This window comes from Coregonus clupeaformis, chromosome 1, assembly GCF_020615455.1.
Source record: "Coregonus clupeaformis isolate EN_2021a chromosome 1, ASM2061545v1, whole genome shotgun sequence".
In the NCBI taxonomy this organism is placed as follows: domain Eukaryota; kingdom Metazoa; phylum Chordata; class Actinopteri; order Salmoniformes; family Salmonidae; genus Coregonus; species Coregonus clupeaformis.
This window is the reverse complement of record NC_059192.1, coordinates 16,522,167-16,549,632: the sequence shown is the minus strand read 5'-3', so window position 1 is coordinate 16,549,632 and position 27,466 is coordinate 16,522,167. Positions and strand designations below refer to the sequence as shown.

The 27,466-nt window shown below is 43.9% G+C and overlaps 1 protein-coding gene across 1 annotated transcript; it reads left to right on the top strand.

Annotated features, from left to right (window-relative positions):
* The first annotated feature begins 734 nt into the window (after positions 1–734).
* Positions 735–21,989, top strand: LOC121574511 (annexin A5-like). The gene is made up of 15 exons (XM_041887123.2): positions 735–976; positions 11,430–11,713; positions 12,474–12,556; positions 13,186–13,383; positions 13,661–13,748; positions 15,609–15,703; positions 16,409–16,522; positions 16,745–16,835; positions 16,942–17,021; positions 17,709–17,765; positions 17,959–18,052; positions 19,094–19,189; positions 20,676–20,734; positions 20,957–21,079; positions 21,235–21,989. Exons 2-15 carry the CDS (start codon positions 11,440–11,442, stop codon positions 21,292–21,294), a joined length of 1,512 nt encoding a protein of 503 aa, XP_041743057.2. The 5' UTR covers positions 735–976; positions 11,430–11,439; the 3' UTR covers positions 21,295–21,989.
* Positions 21,990–27,466: the final 5,477 nt, after the last annotated feature.

Genomic DNA, 27,466 nt, shown 5'->3' with positions numbered 1-27,466 from the left:
CTATACCCCAGTAAGCAAGAGCCGACGTCTTTTGGACGTCTTTTTTTTGGTCTTGTCAGGTTATCTTTTTTTGGTGTTTTACAAACGGTAGGCTGACCACATAAATGGGTATTCATAAAATCACATTTCAGGCAACACTGTAGGCTACATCTCAGTAAGCACAGACCGATGCCTAAGCCTTTTGGAAGTCTTTTTTTGCCTTGACTTCCACATCCACAGACATTGGTTTTTGGTCCAGTCCGGACCAAATCTGAACCAATTATAGACGTCTATGTTTGGTTCAGATTTTGTCCGGTCTGGACCAGCCTTGATTTGGCACAAACATAGACGTCTATAAATTACTTATTTTCAACTTTCATTCAGAACCAGAAATGAGCATGATTTTAGCATCAGCAAAATACATATTTTCAACATCCGGAAAATACATATTTCAACATTAATTCAGAACCAAAAATTAACCTGATTTCAACGTCCGGAAAATACAGATTTGTTTACGTCCGGAAAATATACCTTTTCAACATCCTGGAAAATATGTATTTTAAACAGAAAATACCTTTTAACCTTTCATTCAGAATCTAATTTGAACCTAACTTCAACGTCTGGAAAATATGTATTTTTAACGTCTTTTCAACGTCATTTTGTTTACTGGGACTATTCTAGTTTTAGAGGCATTTTTTGGTTTCGCCTATTGTGGCAAAACTGCCAGGACCGGCCTGGCTATGCTCAATCCATTGCACCTTATGCATATGACTGAGCGAATTTGTCACTTTTTCCCTATCTCGATGAGTCACCTAACATGTCACTGTCATGAGTTCAATAGTGCGCCAGTGTTCCCACTGTGCGGTGTAACATTGGGTGTTTCTCAAAGGAAAGTATGAGGAGTCCCACCCACCTTCGTTAAATACATACAGGGGCTGAGCTTGAAAAATAGCCCAGCGCCGCCAGGAAGAGACGTCTATATTATAGCAAACCAAAGGTAAGTGTCAAACGAAATGCATTTTTCGCTTAAATCTAAGCTGAACTAGCTAGAATATATCAATCGTTTCCAGTAGCGATAGTGCATAATTAGTTAATTTTTCGAGTTTTTGACACATCGCATGGATACATTGATTTCTCTACTAGCGAGCCTTTTTGCGCGAAGGCTATACACAATATAACAAAATGTCTCATTGCACTGAGAACATGATAAAGTAGGCTAGGCCTATGGTTAGTTATGGGTCTACAGTAGGCTATTTGAAATGTATGTTTGAGTAATTTGCCTGACAACGACAGGCGGCTTCCAGGTCTTCTGTAAATTTGCTTTTGTTCTTCCGATTAGACTAGTGTGGAACCTTTACAACGTAGCAAAATTACAACTAAATACCTAATGTAAATTAAAGTTTAGCTGGCTACTTTACCCCTAAAAAGTCGACCAAAAGTTTAGTGTTGTAATTGTATTTTTGCATGGTTTCGGTATTGACTGATAAAATATGAACGATCTTTTGCTTCTGTCTATCTTGAGTTGCTGTGTAGGCTATTCCCAAAAGCCCACGACATACAGCAAAAGAGTTGGCTGAACTTTTGGTATAGGTATTCCTATACATTGGAGTCACTGAGGTTATTTTCAAACTATCTATTTTTGTACCAGTTCAAGGCCTCAACAGTAACACCCATAATTTGTATTGTATTGAACATGGGGAATATGCCCACACACTTCAGCACAATACCCACTCCCATTTGCCCAGCAAACATGGGTGTGCTTTACAGGGCCTTACACATATGGAGCCCATATGGCTACTTATATTTATACACAGATCTGTATAAATGTGTAACGTTCCTTACATTTGATCAATCAAAAGGTGCCACATTTCATTCTAATATATCAGAGCGATTGTGCCGGCTGGTAGCCTGTTTCTTCATTTAGGCTGTATTTGCCATTGATTTGTGGTTTGATTATTATGCAGGAGGCTAATAGCCTATGGGCTTTGGTGAGTATGCTGAGCTTGTGGCCTCTTGCATTGATGTCTTTGTGTCACAATTTCACTCCTGTATTACAATGTTGCTTGTTTACTTGAAATCTGTAGGCCTCAGGCCACTGATAGGAGAAAGGGAAATACATTTGTGTTGAAATTAGTATTAGTTGTAGATGGGTTAGATAGATGAGAAGCATGGTTGATTGCTTTAGCCTCTGCTGTTTGGACTTTGGCGTACTCTTTTAGTTTAATTTTAGGCTGTGGTCTAAGACTTGTGTGCATACGGTACACTCTTAGAAAAAAGGGTTCCAAAAGGGTTCTGTGACTGTCCCCATAGGATAACCCTTTTTGGTTCCAAGTTGAACTCTTTTGGGTTTCATGTAGAACCCTCTGTGGAAAGGGTTCTACATGGAACCCAAAAGGGGTTCATCAAAAGGTTCACCTATGGGAACAGCCGAATAACCCTTTTTTGTTATAGATAGCACCTTTTTTTTTCTGAGATTAAATAGGTGATGTGTGACGGTGTGATAAGTTATGTAGTCCTTAAATCCATAAATATTATACTGTATCATCTACAGAAGGGGTGTCAAACATAGGACCCGCGAGGGGGTCCAATCCAGCCCGCGGGAGGTTTGAGAAAAAAAATATCTCCAAAAATGATTGATAGAGGACTATTTTTGGCACATTTTGACAGTGAGGAAATATAACACATTTTCAGTGCGGCCCTCCGGAACTCGTTGAATACCGAATGTGCTCCTTATGGTGGCACACCTTGGGTTTAGTCAGTGATATGAAATGTTCTGAAATAGAATGAATAGAGCTGACATGATTAGATCCCTGAAGATCCCTGAAGTACTGTAAGCCTCTGGTGGATGCTCTACAACTGGGACTGAAGATGCGCTTCAGCCACATGTTTCATGTAGTCCCGTGTAGCTCAGTTGGTAGTGCAAGGCGCTTGCAACACCAGAGTTGTGGGTTCCATTCCCACGAGGGGCCAGTATGAAAAATGTATGCACTCACTAACTGTAAGTCGTCTCTGGATAAGAGCGTCTGCTAAATGACTAAAATGTAAATTATTCCCTATTCTTTCTGACAGACAGAAATGTATGGTGTAGAACAGATTTGACTATCTGAACATTCTATAACCTTACATCCTGCTGAACAGGCCCTTGACCTAGAACTGTGTTCCTATTCAAATACAACAACAGTCTGTCATTCTTTCCACTGTCACTAAAATGCTAATTATCAGAAGGAATACTTCCATGGAAACATAGGTGTCTGAGCAATGCAGCAAACACCCCACTTTCAAAGTAGGGGTGCACTTTTTTACCAGAAAATTATCATGATCCATTGGGTAATTTGGCATTTTCAGTTATTAGCAATGTTTTGAGCTAGTCTGTATTAAAATAGATATGCCAATTTTATATATTATATAATAATTAACAGATTGTATTTTGCACCTGCTCCCCAGTCACCTCAAGATGAATGGTTTTGACCACTTGAAAGTTTTGCTTTGCTCCAGTGCACCACTGATTTGTTTCAGTGCAGTTAGAAAGCACTAGATGCACCACTGGTGTTTAAAATGAAAAGGCACCTGCAAAATACAAGTATCTATTTTGTTGTGCTGTTGTTAAATTTGTATCATTGTTTCATGTCCGATGGCGTTGGTCCAATGGTGTTACATATCATTTGAACTGTGCGCACCACGAGCAAATTCAAGGCCTGTTCACACTTTACCTTAGCCCAGGGCTTAGAGCCTCCTTAGCCTAAGGGAGATTTTAGCCCGGGGCTAAGCGAGTGTTCACACTTGTACATTCTAAAGTGGGCTAGCACCAACCCAGGGCTAGCTGGCCATGCTCAAGAGCAGGGTAAGCACCGATTTATAGCCTCAGAAAAACAGTGCCAAAATAACCTGTTTGAATCAGTGTCAAGAACAACGCCTAGAATGCTTACTGTCCAATCACAAAAGCTGCACTGTCACTTAATTTACATAGCTATGGTTGTGATGCCTAATGCGTTCTGCACGTTATTTGGTTAAGCAAATCTATACTATTTCATCCTTCCATCTGAGGACAAAAAACAAAATACTTTCATCTGTACAAAACATTGGTTGCTATGCAGCAGGCTGGCTAACGTCTTCTCACTTAGCCAAATAAAGTTACAAACTCTACATCTGGAAGAGCAGTAAACGCTCAATGTTCGTCTGTTTTTATTTACATTTAATTGGATATATCCATGATGATAATAATAGTGTTGCATGATTTTGCCTGGATCAGAAAAGTTGATATCTCGTTCTTGCACAGTCAAAGCATTCTCTGTACAGGGGCGAGATCGAATTTCAAAAGTTGAATATCGTTTCCGAGGTCAGACAGGCAGAGAGCAAGGTTTATACAAACCATCACTGTTGGAAATCAAATGCTAGGCTAGAAGCAATATGAAATCTAAAGGATAAACGCCGACGTTCTGAACATTACCATGGAAATAATGGACGACGCCTGTTGCTGAAAACAGCTGGTCAAACTAGAAACATGTGGGAGGATTTGACAACATAGAGCCACTTGAGGGACCAGAGAAATTCATGTTCATCACTCACCACGTTAGGTCATCATCAGATGCTCTCTGCAAAAACAAATCAATGCTAGCTACGTTTTTTTCCTCACTGGACCAGCCTTTACAATGTATCCAATTTCAGTTTGTGTAGTTGCTGGTTTAGCTTTCTGTATCTTTGTAGCAAGTAAGGTCTGCATGCATGTGTAGGCGCATATTGCGTCATGATTGCAAGATATCTTTTCCAACTTATCTGGTTTTAATGTCCATTATTGAATGCCCTTCTAGCCAATCAGAAACGAGTATTCGACAACGCTGTGGTATAATTCTAAAGTATACAAGTGTAATTTTCCTCCACAAGCTGTCTACAGGCATTTAACACCATTCTGCATTTTTTTGGGCATATATTTTCCAATTTCAATCGGTTAAATCACATTGGTAAAACGTTTTCATGCAGTTACAAAAGTAATAGTCCTGGCTGAGCCCCATATGCGAGCTCAGCAGTGCACCATGGCCGAAATCGCGGTTACAAATCAAATTGTATTCGTGCTTTGTAAACAAAAGGTGTGAACTAAAAGTGAAATGCTTACTTTGCCAAGATAATCCATCCACCTGACAGGTGTGGCATATCAAGAAACGGATTAAACAATATCATTACACAGGTGCACCTTGTGCTGGGGACAATAAAAGGCCACTCTAAAATTAGCATGTTTTGTCACACAACACAATGCCACTGATGTCTCAAGTTGAGGGAGCATGCAATGGGCATGCTGACTGCAGGAATGTCCGCCAGAGCAGTTGCCAGAGAATTGAATGTTCATTTATCCACCATAAGCCACCATAAATCAAAGTTCACATTTGTAATTGTACTACATTATTGTGATCACATTATTTGTGACAGAAAGAAGATGAAAACTTAATGTGCAATTTAACAATGCTTTTTCTTAACTTACCAGGTACAAAATTAATATCCTTATTGGGTAAAACAATATTATTCCTCCCATTTCCGATTTCATTTCCTCATAATCATGCGATATCCTGGTCACATTCTTAACAGTTTGGCCTGTCAATCAATCACTGTTGGTGGGACTGTCAGGGGAGGGGCAGGATATTTGTGAGAGTCACAGAGTTGGTAGGGTTTCAGACATCGATCACTATGGGAGGGATTTTCAGGGAATGGGGCGGTATGTTTGAGTCACAGGGTAGGTAGGGTTTCAGACCTGTCAATTCTCAAATCAAATCACATTTTATTTGTCACATGTGCCGAATACAACAGGTGTAGATCTTACAGTGAAATGCTTACTTACAAGCCCTTAACCAACAATGCAGTTTTAAGAAAAATAAGTGTCAAGTAAAAAATAGATGAATAAAAAATAATTAAAGAGCAGCAGTAAAATAACAGTAGCGAGACTATATATACAGTGGGTACCGGTACCGAGTCAATGTGCGGGGGCACAGGTTAGTCGAGGTAATTGAGGTAAGATGTACATGTAGGTAGAGTTAGTGACGATGCATAGATAATAAACAGAGAGTAGCAGCAGCGTAAAAGAGGGGAAGGGGGGCGGGGGGGACAATGCAAATAGTCTGGGTAGCCATTTGATTAGCTGTTCAGGAGTCTTATGGCTTGGGAGTAGAAGCTGTTAAGAAGCCTTTTGGACCTATACTTGGCGCTCGGGTACCACTTGCCGTGCGGTAGCAGAGAGAACAGTCTATGACTAGGGTGGCTGGAGTCTTTGACAATTTTTAGGGCCTTCCTCTGACACCGCCTGGTATAGAGGTCCTGGATGACAGGAAGCTTGGCCCCAGTGATGTACTGGGCCGTACGCACTTCCCTCTGTAGTGCCTTGCGGTCGGAGGCCGAACAGTTGCCATACCAGGCAGTGATGCAACCAGTCAGGATGCTCTCGATGGTGCAGCTGTATAACTTTTTGAGGATCTGAGGACATGTACCAAATCTTTTCAGTCTCCTTATGGGGAATAGGTTTTGTCGTGACCTCTTCACGACTGTCTTGGTGTGTTTGGACCATGATAGTTTGTTGGTGATGTGGACACCAAGGAATTTGAAGCTCTCAACCTGCTCCACTACAGCCCTGTCGACGAGAATGGGGGCGTGCTCGGTCCTCTTTTTCCTGTAGTCCACAATCATCTCCTTTTGTCTTGATCACGTTGAGGGAGAGGTTGTTATTCTGGCACCACATGGCCAGGTCTCTGACCTCCTCCCTATAGGCTGTCTCATCGTTGTCGGTGATCAGGCCTACCACTGTTGTGTCGTCAGCAAACTTAATGATGGTGTTGGAGTAGGGCCGTGCAGTCATGGGTGAACAGGGAGTACAGGAGGGGATTGAGCACGCACCCCTGTGGGGCCTCCGTGTTGAGGAAAAGCGTGGCAGATGTGTTGTTACCTACCCTTACCACCTGGGGGCGGCCCGTCAGGAAGTCCAGGATCCAGTTGCAGAGGGAGGTGTTTAGTCCCAGGGTCCTTAGCTTAATGATGAGCTTTGAGGGCACTATGGTGTTGAACGCTGAGCTGTAGTCAATGAATAGCATACTCACGTATGTGTGCCTTTTGTCCAGGTGGGAAAGGGCAGTGTGGAGTGCAATAGAGATTGCATCATCTGTAGATCTTTTGGGGCGGTATGCAAATTGGAGTGGGCATAGAAGTAATTTAGCTCGTCTGGTAGGCTTGTGTCACTGGGCAGCTCTTATTATTGGGGGTGGGACTTGCTTCCATTCAGGTCCGGACTCTGTGCAGGCCAGTCAAGTTCTTCTACACTGATCTCAACAAATAATTTCTTTATGGACCTAGCTTTGTGCATGGGGGCATTTTCATGCTGAAACGGGAAAAGGCCTTCCCCAAAGTTGGAAGCACAGAATCATCTAGAATGTCATTGTATGCTGTAGCGTTAAGATTTTCCTTCATTAGAATTAAGGGGCCTAGCCCGAACCATGAAAACAGCCCCAGACCATTATTCCTCCTCCACCAAACTTTACAGTTGGCACTATGCATTGGGGCAGGTAGCGTTCTCCTGGCATCCGCCAAACACAGATTTGTCCGTTGGACTGCCAAATGGTGAAGCGTGATTCATCACTCCAGAGAACGCGTTTCCACTGCTCCAGAGTCCAATGGCGGCAAGCTTTACACCCCACCAGCCGACTCTTGGCATTGCGCATGGTGATCTTGTGTGTGCGGCCGCTCGGCCATGAAACTCATTTCATGAAGCTCCCGACGAACAGTTATTGTGCTGACTTTGCTTCCAGAGTCTGTTTGGAACTCGGTAGTGAGTGTTGCAACCGAGGACAACGTACTACGCGCTTCAGCACTCAGCGGTCCCGTTCTGTGAGCTTGTGGGGCCTGGAGGCGAAAGAAACGCATACCGGTTTAGGTGAGGTGCTGGCTAGCGGAGTAGAACACTTGAAAAAGAAAAGGTGAGCCGCACACTCTAGGAACTCTAATGCAATAATTTTATAACCAGCGCTTCAACAGCCAAGCTTGTGTGGCCTACCACTTTGCGGCTGAGCCGTTGTTGCTCCTAGACGTTTCCACTTCACAATAACAGCACTTACAGTTGACTGGGGCAGCTCTAGCAGGACAGAAATCTGACGAACTGATTTGTTGGAAAGGTGGCATCCTATGACAGTGCCACGGTGAAAGTCACTGAGCTTTTCAGTAAGGCCATTCTACTGCCAATGTTTGTCTATGGCGATTGCATGGTGTTGTGCTCAATTTTATACACCTGTCAGCAACGGGGGTGGCTGAAATAGCCAATTCTACTAATTTGAAGGGTGTCCACATGCTTTTGTATATAGAGTGTAATTATTATGGCAAAACCTAAGAAATTGTTGTGTTCTGGTCATAAATATGGATTCCCCCTGTTAAACAGTGTAGAATTGTAGGAAAAATGTATAAAAAAATGCAAAAATATTCGGAAGTCCCCCAGATTTGGCATGGGTCCTCAGATCCTCAAAAAATTCTACAGCTGCACCATCGAGAGCATCCTGACTGGTTGCATCACCGCCTGGTATGGCAACTGCTTGGCCTCTGACCGCAAGGCACTACAGAGGGTAGTGCGTACGGCCCAGTACATCACTGGGGCAAAGCTCCCTGCCATCCAAGACCTCTATACCAGGCGGTGTCAGAGGAAGGCCCTCAAAATTGTCAAAGACTCCAGCCACCCTAGTCATAGACTGTTCTCTCTGCTACCGCACGGCAAGCGGTACCGGAGTGCCAAGTCTAGGTCCAAAAGACTTCTCAACAGCTTCTACCCACAAGCCATAAGACTCCTGAACAGCTAATCATGGCTACCCGGACTATTTGCACTGCCCCCCCACCCCATCCCTTTTACGCTGCTGCTACTCTGTTAAGTATTTATGCATAGTCACTTTAACTCTACCCACATGTACATATTACCTCAACTACCTCAACTAGCCGGTGCCCCCGCACATTGACTCTGCACCGTTACCCCCCTGTATATATAGCCTCCCTACTGTCACTTTATTTTACTTCTGCTCTTTGTTTTTCTCAACACTTTTTTTTGTTGTTGTTTTATTCTTACTTTTTTTGTTTAAAATAAACGCACTGTTGGTTAAGGGCTGTAAGTAAGCATTTCACTGTAATGTCTGCACTTGTTGTATTCGGCGCATGTGACCAATAAAATTTGATTTGATTTGATTTGATCCCCCACCCCCCACCGCCCTCTCAAGCTTTTGCACCCACACTTTCAGTCAAACTCAAGCACCCAGGCATGGAACCATGGATGGAACAAGTTGGCATGTTATGAAATAGGAGTATGGGTTTTTCACACACAGCAGCATAATCTTGGTGTCAAATAACAAGCAGTTCTGCTGCCACCACCAAAAGTAACAAAAGCAAACGAGTGTCAAGGTTGCAACTAGGTCTTTAAAATATTATGAAAAACAATTCAACAACATCAAAAAGGGCTTCAAAATTTCATAAAAAGGCATTCTTCCATTATAATACATTATTTCTCAATTACTATTCCAGATACTTACAGTGCCTTCAGAAAGTTCACACCCCTTGTCTTTTTCAAAATGTTGTTGTGTTACAGTCTGAATTTACAATTGATTAAATTGAGATGTTGTGTCACTGGCCTACACACAATACCCCATAATGTCAAAGTGGAATTATGTTTTTAGACATTTTTACAAATTAATTCAAAATGAAAAGCTGAAATGTCTTGAGTCAATAAGTATTTAACCACTTTTTGTTATGGCAAGCCTAAATAAGTTCAGGAGCAAAAATGTGCTTAATAAGTTGGGTGGACTCACTCTGTGTGCAATAATAGTGTTTAACATTAGTTTTGAATGACTACCTCATCTCTGTACCCCACACATACAGATAATTGTAAGTTCCCTCAGTCGAGCTGTGAATTTCAAACACAGATTTAACCACAAAGACGAGGGAGGTTTTCCAATGCCTCACAATGAAGGTCACCTATTGGTAGATGGGTAAAAAAAAAGCAGACATTGAATATACCGTTGAGCATGGTGAAGTTATTAATTACACTTTGGATGGTGTATCAATACACCCAGTCACTATAAAGATACAGGCGTCCTTGCTAACTCAGTTGCTGGAGATGAAGGAAACCGCTCAGGGATTTCACCCTGAGGCCAATGGTGACTTTAAAACAGTTGCAGAGTTCAATGGCTGTGATAGGAGAAAACTGAGGACGGATTAACAACATTGTAGTTACTCAACAATTCTAACCTAAATGACATAGTGAAAAGAAGGAACCCTGTACAGAAAACAAATATTCCAAAACATCCTGTTTGCAATAAGGAATGTGGCAAAAAAATTAACTTCATGTCCTGAATACAAAGCATTATGTTTGGGGCAAATCCAACACAACACATCACTGAGTACCACTCTTCATATTTTCAAGCATGGTGGTGGCTGCATCATGTTATGGGTATGCTTGTCATCGGCAAGGACTACAGAGTTTTTTTTTTTTTAGGATAAAAATAAACGGAATAGAGCTAAGCACAGGCCAAATCCTAGAGGAAAACCTTGTTTAGTCTGCTTTCCACCAGACACTGGGAGATGAATTCACCTATCAGCAGGACAATTACCTAAAACACAAGGCCAAATATTCACTGGAGTTGCTTACCAAGACGACATTGAATGTTCCTGAGTGGCCTAGTTACAGTTTTGACTTAAATCGGCTTGAAAATCTATGCCATGACTTGAAAATGGCTGTCTAGCAATGATCAACAACCAACTTGACAGAGCTTGAAGAATTTAAAAAAGAATAATGTGCAAATATTGTACAATCCAGGTGTGCAAAGCTCTTAGAGACTCAGAAAGACTCACAGCAGTAATTGCTGCCAAAGGTGATTCTAACATGTATTGACTCAGGGGTATGAATACTTATGTAAATTAGATATTTCTCTATTTCATTTTCAATAAATGTGCAGAAATGTCAAAAGTGTTTTCACTTTGTCATTATGGGGTATTGTCTGTAGATGGTAGATGAAAAACATATATTTAATCCATTTGAATTCTGGCTGTAACACAACAACATTTTGAATAAGTTAAGGGGTATGAATACTTTCTGAAGGCACTGTATGTGTCTCAAAAAGATAATTTCTGAGTTTCTTTGTGGTAAAGTTCAGGAAAATACTCAATTTCATGAATGTAGTTGTTCCATTTTCATACAGTGGCCCAACCCATAAATTGATATTGTTAACAATTAAACCATCAGCCCAGGAAATCACGATTCCTTCCTGCTTAATAGGTCATCCTGGGGAATTTAGCCGTGTTTCTTCTCCCCAGCTAAACTCCATTGAGAGGGGAGTGGCCCACTGTGTATTTTCCTGTCATCATAACCTAACCCGGAACAGAAAAACTCCTAACAAAATGCATTTACACATAAAAAAATAGGCCTTACATTTGGATATTTTTCCTTATTTCAGACCATAAACCATGAGCTATCCAGGATACCCCACTCAAGCTGGTGGCTACCCCACTCAAGCTGGTGGCTACCCCCCACAAGCCGGTGGCTATCCCCCTCAGCCGGGCGCCTACCCACCCCAGGCAGGAGGTTACCCACCCCAGGCAGGAGGTTACCCACCCCAGGCAGGAGGTTACCCACCCCAGGCAGGCGGCTATCCCCCTCAAGCAGGTGGTTACCCCCCACAGGCTGGTGGTTACCTCCCTCAGCCTGGAGCTGGAGGGTACCCAGCCATGCCCCCAGCAGGTAAGGCCTCAGGACAACAGATCATTATATGTCTAATATATGCACATACAGCATGTTTTATAGGTGTTATACATGATATGTAATATAATCTTAAGGCAGACAGACAGACAGAGACACGTATACAGAGACAGATAGATGGAGGGACTGAAACATTAAGAGATGGTCAGGTAAAGAGGATAGGCTACTGATGGACAGACTCAGAGACTGTGTCCTCTTGTCTCAGGCCCAGAGATCATCATGAGGTTTAGATTTAATGTTGTGCTGCAAGCGTTGTGTTCTCTAAACAACCTCCGCTGTGCTGAGAGACAACACTCACAGACTAACTAGTGACTGACACAGGCCTCCCATTATGTGTGCCCTGAGTATCACTCTGCTGACTAGAATTGGCAAGTGTAAACAGTTCATTGCTAGTCCTGGTGTCTCATTCCAAAGCCAATTTAATACTGACCAATTTCCTTACCTCTCTGCCCTAGCAGAATCACCAGATATTTGTTAAAACTTCTCTAGTATGAAGTTTAAGCACTTTCTATGTTCTATTGAAAACTGAACAATTATCCTCTGGTTTCTGGTAACAGCTGATTGAAGGATTTATTGATTTATTAATCAATTGTTTGATTGGTTGACTCCAATCATATACAACCACAACATCAAAGCAAAACAGTACATACTGTTGTAAAACAGTAGTAATAGTACATAGCAATTTGTCAGTGATTTGCCATAAACAGTTTAGTGTCATGCCCATTTATGTCATCTGTTGCAGGTAGTTGGGCAGGTGGTGCTGGTTTCCCCACCATAGATAATCTGTCCATCCCTGGATTCAACGCAGGCAATCTCCCAGCCATGGTAAATCTGGCATGAAAATACACATGGAGAATATTCACAACATATGCCTTGAATTCATCCCTATCAGATGCTTGCATTACATATTTCAGTTAACATGAATTGCACGGCCAATATTGGAAATCCCAACCCAATTATTGACCGGTAAGAGTTTTTACCCAGGTCATCATCTTTTTCTCATGTCTATCTATGTTTCAGCTTTCTTGTTAACCTTCCTTACAAGTCTCTGTTGCATGACAAAAAGAATGTAGCTCATGTTTATTAGCTCAGATAGTGCTTCAAAAACATAGTCATTTGCTTCAACCTTCTCTTTCACTGTCGTAATCCTTCAAAACTCCATGTTTTGTATCATTTCTTTGTTGCATTGTCTTTTATTGTCTCTATAATCAAAAAAACAAAAGCAGATGATTAATCGACATCTATAAAACATAATTGATCATCTACAAAACAGCTTTGCTTGCATATTAATTGAAACCAATCAGCTTCCTGCCTGTGCACATTTTATTGGATGCCCATTTCTCCTGCTCCAATCACATGCCAACCAGATCTCAGCAGCCATGTTCACCCCTGGTGGATACCGCCACCCTGCCCCCCAGCCCCCTAACCAACAGCCTTGTGGCCTGTACCCCCAGCCAGGAGGGCAGATGCCCCAGCCTCAAGGCCCAGGCATGGGCTACCCACAGGCACCCTCACCCAACCCCTCCATGCCTGGTTACGGAGGAGGACCAGCGCCTAACCAGCCCATGCCAGGGTACCCTCAAGCCCCATCACCCAACCCGTCCATGCCAGGATATGGAGGTGGAGCCATGCCCGTCTCTCCTGCCATTAATGTAAGAGACACTGGGAAGATTTAACCCTATTGTGACAATAGTCCTTCAAAATACAATTTAGGACAGGTAGACATCTGGTTAAGTGTCCATACTTTATCCATGGGTTTAAACTTGAATACCTGAGTGTTCTGCACTAATATTGATCGTGCTTCTATAGTTTTCTTACTCTTCTTGAGATGTCAATGATTAGAGATTTTGCCAGGAGTTTTACTGGCAAATATCACTGACAGGGTAAAGCAATCTGGTAACATTTAGGAAAAATTCCCTTTTCTTTCAGAGAGGATTCCGGGGAACCATCAAGGATTATCCAGGAGCAGACCCACTGAGAGATGTGGAGGTTCTGAGGAAAGCCATGAAGGGCTTTGGTGAGTTGGTTACATAGGCCCAGTCCAGAAACAGCCCCTAGCCCCTTATACTGGTGTCTAGTGAGTGACTTAGACCCTGTCCAGAAACAACCCCTAGCCCCTTATACTGGTGTCTAGTGAGTGACTTAGACCCTGTCCAGAAACAACCCCTAGCCCCTTATACTGTAGTCTAGTGAGTGACTTAGACCCTGTCCAGAAACAACCCCTAGCCCCTTATACTGGAGTCTAGTGAGTGACTTAGACCCTGTCCAGAAACAACCCCTAGCCCCTTATACTGGTGTCTAGTGAGTGACTTAGACCCTGTCCAGAAACAACCCCTAGCCCCTTATACTGGTGTCTAGTGAGTGACTTAGACCCTGTCCAGAAACAACCCCTAGCCCCTTATACTGTAGTCTAGTGAGTGACTTAGACCCTGTCCAGAAACAACCCCTAGCCCCTTATACTGTAGTCTAGTGAGTGACTTAGACCCTGTCCAGAAACAACCCCTAGCCCCTTATACTGGAGTCTAGTGAGTGACTTAGACCCTGTCCAGAAACAGCCCCTAGACTTTTATACATGGGTCCAGTGATTGAATTAGTGTAGTGGGCAGCAATATTTGACAGTGTATATGATATTATAAGTACCTCACATGTGACTTGTAATAAGACTAAGCAATTAAGCCTATTAAAATGGTTATCTGACTCATAAAGATAATTAGCAATATGCAAAAGACTACAGTTGAACCATGTGCAATCGAGTATTATGTGTTTACCTGACTAAGATCAAGGAATGGTCATGAGAAGCGAATATCAAAGCAAGTATTATTTCATAACTTTGTAAAATGAATGGGTTGACATACAAGGCATAAAGCTTAAGTTACAAGGCAATACTGACATTAACAAAGCATTATTCTAGGCATATAGATTCTAAGGTTAACTTACAACGCCAAGCATGGACAAAGAGATGCTTACTAGCCAGAGGCCTAGAAGCCTATGAAATTAGAATTGATCATACAACCTTCCTCCATGGACTGGATACAGGATAAGAGACTGAACAAAGGCATTTAATTCAATTTATAACAGGTGTAACCTTTCAACCCAAATCCAACCACCTTTGACCAATCAAATGATACCAAGTTTACAGTGTAACCTGACCACCAAGGCCCGATCTCCACAGGGTGTCACAGCATTGAAATGCTTCTGTGGGGGATGAGACCAGTGTAAATATGACAGAATTCCTGAGAGGACCATAAAACCTTTTTGCATATAGTAATTCAGAATTCACCCTATACATATACACGTAACCACAGAGATCATACATGCATATAGTTAGCATCAGAGTTATCCTCAGTGATCAAGTTTCAGATAAATACCAGACATGGATACTATAGTATTATTCTATCACATTCAATAGTCAGTCTTCTGAATACTGTAACAGAGAGAAACATTTTGGCCCTTCAGAGGTGGAAGGGCTGACTAGTCCTTTGGCATTGTCTTCTGTCTTCCAACTCCAGGTGTCAGAGAGCACATAAATTAGGGCCTAGCCTACATTAGGCCCTATCTAATCTTGGAACCAGAAACAAATATTACATGTGTAATGGCCAGATGTCACGAGAGAATAGGTCCTGTCCAGAAACAACCCATTGCCAGTCCCTTATGCAATACACACTTGTGTAGATCTGAAAGGATTGGATAGGTATAATCAACACTAGCAATTACGTTGTCTTCTATCATTGATCCTTCGATCTTTGAATGACTTAATTATGTATGAAGACCTGGTAATGTTATTTGCTGAGCTATACTAGTAAAAAATAAATTATAAACCCACCAAGGGAAATGGGCTATTTTGAATGTGTGTTCTGACAGTCAACTTGTCCTACAGGTACTGATGAACAGGCCATCATAGACCTGCTAGGGAGTCGCTCCAACATACAGCGTGTTCCCCTGCTCATGGCCTTCAAAACCTCCTACGGAAAGGTAATACAGTCATAATGACATTATACTACATTGGTACAATATTCTGAACATTTTCTTATAGCTTATTTCTTATCATAGAAAGACAATAGTGACCATGACTATAAATGTTTCAAATCATTTAATTTCTTATTATGGGAAAGTATTTGGAAGGAGTAGGCTCGACTCTTGGTTACTTAAAAAAAACGTGGTACTTTATTTATCTAAGTTGAGTTATTATGGAACAATTAAAAGAATGAGTGTTACAGCATCATAAAATGGTCTGAATATGTGCCCTGAAGTGAGGGTCAGACTGCATTCTCTAGTGTGTGCCAGTAATCTCTAAACAGCAGCTGTTGGTTCTGCTAGTAAACGACGTAGCTGGGGGATTTGATTCCCTCAGACCCCATTATAGCAGTACCCGGAACACATATGGCACAGCAGTTGAACACAGATAGCATTAGTGCTTGAAGTGGACTGAAGTAGGTACCACCACTCATTTTGGGTGCCGGTACTCTTTGTGTACATTTGCCGCTACTCGTCATATTTCAGAGCCAATATTCTAAAAGAGGTGCCAGTACTCAAGCAGTACAGAAAATGACGGTGTCGATATTCAAGTCATAGAACAGTGAAGGTGTTTCTTCTCTGTACTGCTGAGCTCCGGCCCACCTCAAGAACTGCTTGGATAGCATTGAATTATACCAAGCTTGTATCCCCCTACCTTCCTAGGATCTGGTTAAGGATCTGAAGTCAGAGCTGTCAGGGAACTTTGAGAAGCTGGTTCTGGCCATGTTGAAGACCCCAGCCCAGCTTGATGCATACGAACTCAAAGAGGCCATTAAGGTTTGTGAAAGGGTTTTCATAATCACTGACATGGATATTCCCTCTTAGCGTGTGTGTGTTTGCGTTCGTGCATGCATGCAACAAGTGGAATGTTTTTGTTTTGTGGTTGACACAACTAGCTAAACTAGTTTAAGGAACAGAGAAAAACAAACCAAATCATATTTGGTAAATAATATTAATGTTGTAAACCTACCAACTGTTCTCGACTGTATGTTCTGACAGGGTGCAGGGACAGATGAGGCTTGTCTGATAGAGATCCTGTCCTCTCGCTCCAACGCAGAGATCAGAGAGATCAACATGGTCTTCAAGACAGGTAAGTTCCTCAGGCAGACAGGCAGACAGGCAGACACGCACTACATGGAGAATATGACTAGTGTACTGCACTGTACTGTGTAAGAAAGCTGTGTGTGTTATTTCAGAGAATAAGAAGTCACTGGAAGATGCCATCAGTGGGGACACCTCAGGACACTTCCGTAGACTCCTCATCTCTTTGGCCCAGGTACAGCCTATGGCCCATAGATATAGAATAATGTATACATTAGAAATACATACTGTATATACATAGGAATACATACAGTACATATAGATGTATGATTAATTATGTGCAGGGCCAGCTCTAGCCTTTTGGGGGCCCAAAGCGAGATTTAGTTGCCCCCCCCCCCTGAAATTCCACTCATTTTGCCATGGGGCAGAGATACTTTGTGCAGTTTTATAACAAATGTTATACAATTCTACTCATTTTGTCATGGGGCAGAGAGACATTTTTGAAGTTTTAAAGCTAATTCCCTGCAATTCTACACATTTTGCCATGACTTAGGCCATGTTGATGATATCTGAGTGAGAGTGACTAACAAAATCAATGGGGGCCCCCTGGAGGCCAGGGCCCTGCGCGCCCGGTCGGTATTCGGCCATGATTACTACAAGGTTTACATAACTGGCTAGACTAATTTACTAATCTAAGAATTGTTAGCTGACATGGTTCATTGAGTGACTGTCAGTGACTGACAAAACAATAGAAAAACTGCTGATGCACAACCAAATTTCTAACTTGCACGTTGTGTATTCTACTATTCTAACCCTCAACAGTAAGTTGAGACCCCGAGTCCCAGTCGGGATCCCTAAGCGATCGCTTATGTCACTTATGCCTGGAGCCAGCCCTGTTTATGTGTTGTGTTTGTGCTCTCAGGGTAATCGAGATGAAAGAGAGACTGTGGACATTTCTGTAGCCAAACAAGATGCCCAGGTAAATTACCATTTATCTATAATGAACCTTGTGACGTCTAATCCACATACTGTATTGTGTCTTCAACATACTTAGGGACAGGTGTTTTTCATGACCATTTGAGCAGGAAAAAATCTGGACACGACACAGCATACTTTAAATCTCTACCATCTCATTGAAAGACACCTGTGTGTATTGTGTGCCCTCTGTCCAGGCCCTGTATGCTGCTGGGGAGAACAAGGTGGGAACAGATGAGTCCAAGTTCAATGCCATCCTGTGTGCCAGGAGCAAACCCCACCTCAGAGCAGGTAACTACAGGGGAGAGGAATGGTACTGTGACAACAGAAGTAAAATATCAATTAAATGTACACTCAGTGGCCAGTTTATTAGGTACCCGTTCATGAAAATGGTTTGTTCCTACAGACATTGAGTAACGTGGCCGTGGCTTGCTATATAAAGCAGGCAGACAGGCATCAAAGCATTCAGTTACTGTTTGATTGAACGTTAGAATGGGCAAAACAAGTGACCTAAGCGACTTTGAGCGTAGTATGTTCGTCGGTGCAAGGCGCACCAGTTCCAGTACCTCAGAAACGGCCGGCCTCCTGGGCTTTTCACGCACGACAGTGTCTAGGGTTTACAGAGAATGGTGGGACAAACAAAAACATCCAGTCAGTGGTAGTTCTGTGGGCGAAAACAGCTTGTTGATGAGAGAGGTTGAAGGAGAATGGCAAGAATTGTGCAAGCTAACAGACGGGCCACAAACAGCCAAATAACGGCACAGTACAACAGTGGTGTGCAGAACGGCATCTCAGAACGCACTCGTCAATCCTTGTCACGGATGGGCTATTGCAGCGACCACACCGGGTTCCTATCAACTAAAAACAAGAAGAAGCGGCTCCAGTGGGCACACGATCATCAACACTGGACATTTGAGGAATGAAAAAATATTGCCTGGTCTGACAAATCCTGGTTCCTGTTGCGTCATGCTGATGGCAGAGTCAGGATTTGGCGTAAGCAGCATGAGTCCATGGACCCATCATGCCTGGTGTCAACGGTACAGGCTGGTGGTGTAATGGTGTGGGGAATTTTTTCCTGGCACACGTTAGGTCCCTTGAAACCAATTGAGCAACGTTTGAACGCCACACCTTGTAGAATCCATTCCCCCTTCAGAATTCAGGCTGTTCTGGAGGCAAAGGGGGGGGTCTGACCCGGTACTAGATGGCCACTGTGTATATGAAATATCAGTCCTCTGGTGCGCTCCGCTCATCTTGATTTGTAGCTTTTGCCGCTACCTTATCCGTGTATGTGTGTGCGTGTGTGCGTGTGTGCGTGTGCGTGCATACATGTAGTGTTCCATGAGTACCAGCAGATGTGTGGCAGAGACCTAGAGAAGAGCATCGACAGAGAAATGTCTGGAGACCTGGAGAGTGGAATGGTGGCTGTGGGTAAGAGGACACCTTTCGGTTAACACACACACATGCACTCTCACACCCATGCAGGTCTATCCAGAGTCACACCTACACGTCTCTATGCAGACACATACTAACACTCTGTCACACCCATAACAACACACACACGCAGAGAGCGACATACCCAGATGTATGTATAAGGGATTACCCAAAAAAAACTTGTACAATGGTTCCACCCAATTACTGAATGGGGTTTCACCGTTTTGACGTAACAGTAGTGGGGAATTTCTTTCTAAGCCAAATGTGTTGAATGTCTTAACACCCATAGCTTACTCATTCTTATTGTTAAAAGGTGTTATAGAAGATGCTATAACAATATGTGAGTTGTCACACTCTGTTGCTGTCTGAATGAGTAATTGTTGTTGTGTTTTCCTTCACTTGGCTATCATTGCTCAGGTTAATGGTACAGTAACTTGCTTTTAGATTCATTTGACTGAATGACATCATTGTTGTTATCTGACTATGTATCAAGAGATACTCACTCTCCATACACACTTCATAGTGATGATGTGTTGTTTGCTTGTTCCATTATGCATGATGTTTGTCCGTACAGAAGTCATGTTGATGTGATGTTTGAAAATGAATTTCACCCCTCTGACTGTATTTATTCAACTACATTCATATATTTTCATATATGCTGAGTATACAAAACATTATGAACTCTTTCCATGATATAGACTGACCAGGTGAAAGCTGTGATATCTTATTGATGTCACCTGTTAAATCCACCTCAATCAATGTTGATGAAGGGGAGGATACAGGTTAAAGAAGGATTTTTAAGCCTTGAGACAATTGAGACATGGATTGTGTATGTGTGCCATTCAGAGGGTGAATACCCAAGACAAAATATTTTAGTGCCTTTGAACGGGGTATGGTAGTAGGTGCCAGGCACACAGGTTTGTGTCAAGAACTGCAACACTGCTGGGTTTTTCACACTCAACAGTTTCTGGTGTGTATCAAGAATGATCCACCACCCAAAGGACATCCAACCAACTTGACACAACTGTTGGAAGCATTGGAGTCAACATGTGGAACGCTTTCGACACCTTGTAGAGTCCATGCCCCGAAGAAATTGAGGCTGTTCTGAGGGCAAAAGGGTTTTGTACACTCAGAGTATTTTCAAGGTCCGGTTTCAGATATGACTTTATGTACAATATTTTCAGTTTATCCCTTCATGTCATTTTAAACTGTTAGTTTTGTTTGTTTTTGAGAGTTTCCTTCAACACACGATATCAGTCACCTTGTCTCAAGTCTGTTTGTGCTCTTGCCAACTCCATTACTTAAATTTCCAAGCTAAACATTTGGCATGACAATGACTGACTAGGAGTTGGCATTGTAGCACAAACAGACTGGGCCATGTTATCAGTCCCTCCCTCTGAAGTAGGCGGGTGCTAGTCTAAGGTTCAGTAGGGTGATTAGTACATGCTGGGCATTCTAACCTTCTGCTCTCTCCATGTTCCAGTCAAGTGTATTAAGAACACACCCGCCTACTTCGCTGAGAGACTTTACAAGGCCATGAAGGTAAGACGCCCCGTTTATGTCTGTCTGTCTGGACTGATTACAAAATACTGTACATACAGAACAGAACAACAAAACTGTCCACGACTGATAAGTGCACACTGATAAGTGTTATTACAGTAATTGCTTCTGATAACTGTACTCTTCAAATCAGTGCTAAGGTCCAGCCTGACCTGTGTGTGTGTGTGTCTGTGTGTGTGTGTGTGTGTGTGTGTTTTTTCTCAGGGGGCCGGGACCAAGGACAAAACCCTGATTCGGATCATGGTGACCCGTTCTGAGGTGGACATGCTGGATATCCGTCAGGAATACGTCAAGACATACGGCAAGTCGCTCTACACAGACATCTCTGTAAGTATCTCTCCTCATCACTACACACATACACACACACCTACACACACCAATACATCAATAATGCTACTGCTATAGAGAAGGTTGGGCATTCTAGTATGATGTTCTGGACTAGTTTGTTGATGTGTTTGTGTTGTTGTTGTTGTCTATGACAGGGAGACACCTCAGGGGACTATAAGAAACTGCTGTTAAAGCTGTGTGGAGGGAGCGACTAGAGGACCCATGTCAGCTCTCTTTACAGGATCTCCCTCACGCCATCTATCTATCTATTAAGCTAATCTATGCATGCACCACAATCAGCAATAATGCATGCCAGGCTATCCATTTTCTTCAAAGCAACTTTTATCACATGTTATGATATGAGAACCTATCATAAAAGCTGCTCCTTTTCTATATTTTTTATGAGCAAGAAAGTATATATTTTTCCATAAGTGTAACATCTGTGCTGGATATTATAACTTAGTCTGGCTAAAAATGCCCTTAAATGTGCAACTTTGATTAGATTAGAATTGGAATTTAAATCTATATGTATTTTATAAAACGTTTTTATTTAACAAACCTGTGCCAATATTATACATATCTAATTGTACAAGTTAACTCAGTAGTAATTGGTTTAGTTGAGCAATGTTAAATAAATTACTCTGAAGTCTCTGAAGTCAGAATACTTAGCAGCTAAAATACCAAAGTGTTCCGTTTTATATTTGTGTTTATATGGTGTGTGTGTGTACACTATCATTGTTTGTTTTTTTACTCTTTTTTTTCACTACACTCACTCATGTTGTCTGCTTTTTGCTACAATCTCTTTGAGCATATCTGTCAATCTAACTTTTAACTTAAATCTCATTGCATCACATTTCAGTAACGGTGCTCTGATGAATATTACATCTGAAAATAAATTTTGAGAAACACGGCTGTTGTTTCCCCTAATGATGATTTCATCCATGCTAATGTTGGGTTGCATCATACTGTGTTTTAGTCTTGAGGCAAGGAAGAGCACTATTTCCTGTTTCTGCTACTATCATGACCCCTGACATTTTCAAACAATGGCTGATGTTCTTGGCCTGTTATTCGTGGAGTCAGTGAGCAAAGGAGAAACCATGCCAGTTGCAATAACCTTTATTTGAAAGCAGTCATAGCAATATGATTTTGTAGACAGGTCGTATGGGTGTCAGTGTGCTCGTGTGAGACAGAGAGAGATAGAGAGAGACAAAGGCATACTCAGTCAGCCATCACATAATTCATCCATAGGCTGTACCTGAGTATTTTGTTAATGAGGGTTCTATCCACTGGGCTGGGGTCTGGTCCTGTAGACTTTACCTCTGACTATCTTCCACATGATAAATTATTCTCCTGTCCAGGGATGACTCACCCCACACATTTGAAGGGACATTACAACATTTTTTAAATTCATGATCTCCAGCAGCACCCCAACATCAACATATTTGAAAAAGGCATGTTCCTCTCTTTTTGTAGTCAAAAAGATCGACAAGGAGATGTGTTTACGATTCCTTCATCTGGTGTACGTCACGTGATTTTATTAACCAACTACGAGTAGGCAAAAGTAGCCAAAGGCGATAGATTAAAATCACATGATACACACCGGATGTCATCGGAAACACGGCCCTTTTCACATATGTTGCGGTGGTGCTTTAGATGATAAATATGAAGTAAAAAAAATACTGAGATTTCCCTTACACCCTTTTCTTCACACTGGTCTATAAACCCTGCTCCAATACAGAAGACACTGGGACTGGAGTTCAGGCATAATCAAGAGGCCAATAGTCAATACATGTAATCAATGTTAATTTGGTGCATATATGATTAGAATCATGTTTATGAGATACAATATCCCACAATTCCTCTACCTGCCATGCATGTTATTTTCATTCTGGCCCCTAGATGGCAATAATGCCTTGTTGTAGCTCAGTACAGTTCACAGACTGCTCACTGAGAGACCATGGTTGTATTAGCGGTTGATAAAAAGCCAATATGTGTAACTACATTGTACGTACACTTTATCTTCCTATATTAACTAACTACCATGTAAATACATAGGTATTAGGGACACAGCAGGACACATGAGCATTGTTTTGGGATTATTTTTTTGTCCCTGTAGCTGGAAAAGAACATCAGACATCTGTTCATAACTAATCCTTTCTATTTTTACAGACTGATCTTTTCTTCTGCAATCAGAATTTGCGTGTGAGTGCAGCATTATTTCTAAAACCATTTACTAAGAAACAGATTTTCAGCATTTTTTAGAAACATACAGGGAAATCTGGTGATATATTTAGATTGAGTAGCCAGGGTCTTAGTTGAATATATTCAGCACTGTGGCATATCTGTAGAAGTGTGCCTTCAATGAAGGCTAACATGACCTTCCATACACAGACACCATCAGCCCAGCAACAATCCATACATGAAGGCCAGGTCATGCATTCTAGAACTTCTTACAAATCCACAGAGTTCTTAGAATCTTCCATTTAATTTGAATGCCAGGGCATTCTAGCGATTCTCTGAATTCTTAAAACCTAAGATGTAACTGATGGCCATGATACAGAAGTTATTCATAGCATTAGGGAATAGAAGACACTCATATGCTCAGACACGTTCCTCACCGTTGGAGTGCCTCAGAAGTAGAGGATGTGAAGTGAATGGAAATAGTAGCCAACCTCTATTCAACCCTTATTGTAGTGTTGCAAGTAATAAGGTCACAAAATAAAGGGATAAGTTGTGTTGGAAGTGCAACAAAAGACATATTGCTGAGCAAAAATGTATTTTAGACCATCTCTGAATGTCAAGAATGCTGTAGGTGGGTGTAGTGGTGGAATCAAGCGCAGGACACCGAAGTATAGTCCAAAATACTTTAGTTCAAATTCCAACAAGGAAAAATACAAACTAAACTTGCCCGAAGGCGAAACTACGCACGAAGGCGACACAAACAAAAAGCGCACTAAACATGTGCGTAAACGCTCCAACACAGTGGAGTGAAGCTCAACCGAGCGAAAGCAAAACAAGCACAACACATGACAGAAATAATCACACACAAACACAGACACACCCAACGAGACTTAAATAGAACACTAATGAGGACTAACTAGACACAGGTGTACAACATCAAGACCAAACCAAACGAACATGAAACATAGATCGGTGGCAGCTAGTACTCCGGGGACGACGACCGCCGATGCCTGCCCGAACCAGGAGGAGGAGCAGCCTCGGCCGAAACCGTGACAGTACCCCCCCCTGGAGCCGCGCGCCGACCCCGGCCTCGGGGACGACCAGGAGGACGCGGAGCAGGGCGCGCGGGATGGTCCCGGTGGAACTCCGACAGGAGAGATGGGTCTAGGATGTCCCTCCGCGGCACCCAGCACCGCTCCTCCGGGCCGTACCCCTCCCACTCCACGAGATACTGGAGACCCCCCATCCGGCGTCTGGAGTCCAAGATGGACCGAACGGTGTACGCCGGAGCCCCCTCGATGTCCAATGGGGGCGGAGGAGTCTCCTATCTCATTTTCCTGGAGTGGACCAGCTACCACCGGCCTGAGAAGAGACACATGGAACGAGGGGTTAATATTCTTATATTCAACAGGTAGATGTAACTTATAACACACCTCGTTCAATCTTCTCAGGACTTTAAAGGGCCCCACAAACCGCCGACCCAGCTTCCGGCAGGGCAGGCGGAGGGGTAGGTTTCTGGTAGAGAGCCAGACTCGATCTCCGGGTGCGTACACCGGCCCCTCACTGCGGTGGAGATCGGCGCTCGCCTTGTGACGACGGACGGCCCGCTGCAGGTGGACGTGGGCAGCGTTCCACGTCTCTTCCGAGCGCCTCATCCAATCATCCACCGCAGGGGCCTCGATCTGGCTCTGCTGCCACGGTGCCAGAACCGGCTGGTAACCTAATACACATTGGAAAGGGGTTAGGTTGGTAGAGGAGTGGCGGAGAGAATTCTGGGCTATCTCGGCCCAGGGAATGTAACGCGCCCACTCCTCAGGCCGGTCCTGGCAATACGACCTCAGAAACCTACCCACATCCTGGTTAACACGTTCTACCTGCCCGTTACTCTCCGGGTGGTACCCCGAGGTAAGGCTAACCGAGACCCCCACACGCTCCATAAACGCTCTCCACACCCGGGAGGTAAACTGGGGGCCTCGATCAGACACTATATCCTCGGGGACCCCGTAATGCCGGAAGACGTGGGTAAATAGGGCCTCAGCGGTCTGTAGGGCAGTAGGAAGACCCGACATAGGGAGAAGACGACAGGCCTTAGAGAACCGGTCCACAACGACCAGGATGGTGTTATTCCCCTGAGAGAGGGGAAGGTCTGTTACAAAATCCACCGAGAGGTGGGACCATGGTCGTTGTGGAACGGGTAGGGGCTGTAACTTACCCCTGGGCAGATGTCGGGGCGCCTTACACTGGGCGCACACCGAGCAGGAGGAGACGTAAACCCTCACATCCCTAGCCAAAGTAGGCCACCAGTATTTAGTGCTAAGGCAATGCACTGTCCGGCCAATACCCGGATGTCCAGAGGAGGGTGACGTGTGAGCCCAGTAGATGAGTCGATCCCGAATCTCGAGCGGAACGTACCTCCGACCCTAGTCTTGCTGAAAACCAGTGCTAAATCCTCATATTCAGGGGGAATGTGCATTGCGGACACCTGGTTTGGATCTCCCCCGATGTTGCCCCTATGGAAACACCTAGACATCTCCCTACACACTGGGCAGACCATTCCATAAGAGCCCTCTGTTGCCACGCAATGGTAGGATCATGGGTGCTTAACCAGGGAAGCCCCAGCACCACGGGATACGCAGGAGAGTCGATCAGATAAAACTAAATGATCTCCTCATGACCCCCCTGCGTAATCATCTTCAGTGGCGCTGTGACTTCTCTAATCAACCCCGACCCCAGCGGCCGGCTGTCTAGAGCATGAACTGGGAAAGGGGGTTCCACCGGCCGAAGGGGAATTCCTACCCTGGAACAAAATACACGATCAATAAAATTCCCAGCTGCGCCTGAATCTACTAGCGCCTTATGCTGGGAATGAGGTGCCACCTGTGGAAATCTCACAGGTATACACAGGTGTCCAACAGAGAGCTCTGGGTAAGTGGGGCATCTACTCACCTGAAATGGCTCCCCAGTGCGTGACCTGTTGTCCCCTGTCCCAGGAGACCCTCCCCAACACCTAGCCGCAGTGTGCCCTCCACGGCCACAGTTGGTGCAGGGGACGGCCCCCCTCGGGTTCTCTCTCCTCCTCTCCCTAGCGCCTGCACCCCCGAGCTCCATGGGAACCGGCTCGGCGGTGCTGGAGGATGGAATGGACGACCCCCATTCGGGACGTCCGCGTGTAGCCAGCAGGGTGTCGAGACGGATGGACATGTCCACCAACTGATCGAAGGTGAGGTTGGTGTCCCTGCAGGCCAGCTCACGACGAACGTCCTCTCGTAGGCTGCATCGATAATGGTCGATGAGGGCCCTCTCATTCCATCCCGCATCTGCCGCTAGCGTCCGGAACTCCAGGGCGAACTCCTGGGCACTCCTCTTCCCCTGTCGGAGGTGGAACAGACGCTCCCCGCCGCCTTCCCCTCAGGTGGATGATCGAACACTGCCCTGAAGCGGCGGGAGAACTCCGCGTAGGTGATGGTAGTGGCGTCTATTCCCCTCCATTCGGCGTTAGCCCACTCCAACGCCTTGCCGGAGAGACAGGAGATGAGGGCGGAGACGCTCTCGTATCCCGAGGGCGCCGGGTGTATGGTGGCCAGGTAGAGTTCCACCTGCAGGAGGAATCCCTGACACCCGGCTGCGGTACCATCATATGCCCTCGGGAGCGAGAGCCGAATGCCGCTGTGTTCCGGTACTGGGAGAGGAGGACTGGCCGATGGTGATGGTAAGGTGTGCGAAGATGTGGGCACCTCGCCCGTAACCAAACGGCGCAGCGTGTGGGACAACTCGTTCATGGCGACCCCAAGTTGCTGGATCATGGTGTCTTGATTGCTGATCCTTTCCTCGAGGGACTTGGGTGCCGCCGTTGCTCCTGCTGACTCCATGATGGTGTGTTATTCTGTCAGTGTTGGTGTGGGTGCGTGGAGAGGAGTCAGACGCAGGACGCATAAGCTAAGTCGAACAGGACTTTACTAGATGCACAACCAGTACAAAATAAAGTGCCTCTAACGAGGAGGCAAAACGACAACGCAACACAGTGCGTAATAATAACAATGCCAGAGTACTGCACAGGATACCACCAACAGACAGGAACTAAAATAACACACAACTAACGAACACAACCACAGGAAACTTATAAGGCACATAATCAAGACCAAACGGACACAGGTGTAACAGACAGACCAACCAAACGAACATCGAAACATTCAACGGTGGCAGCTA

What these genes read in the sequence shown, in the direction of transcription:
- LOC121574511 (XM_041887123.2), top strand. Translation starts at nt 11,440, where the DNA reads ATGAGCTATCCAGGATACCCCACTCAAGCTGGTGGCTACCCCACTCAA. An exon ending in GACTTTACAAGGCCATGAAG is followed by an intron (nt 20,735 to 20,956) that starts GTAAGACGCCCC and finishes GTTTTTTCTCAG; the next exon opens with GGGGCCGGGACCAAGGACAA. An exon ending in CGCTCTACACAGACATCTCT is followed by an intron (nt 21,080 to 21,234) that starts GTAAGTATCTCT and finishes TGTCTATGACAG; the next exon opens with GGAGACACCTCAGGGGACTA.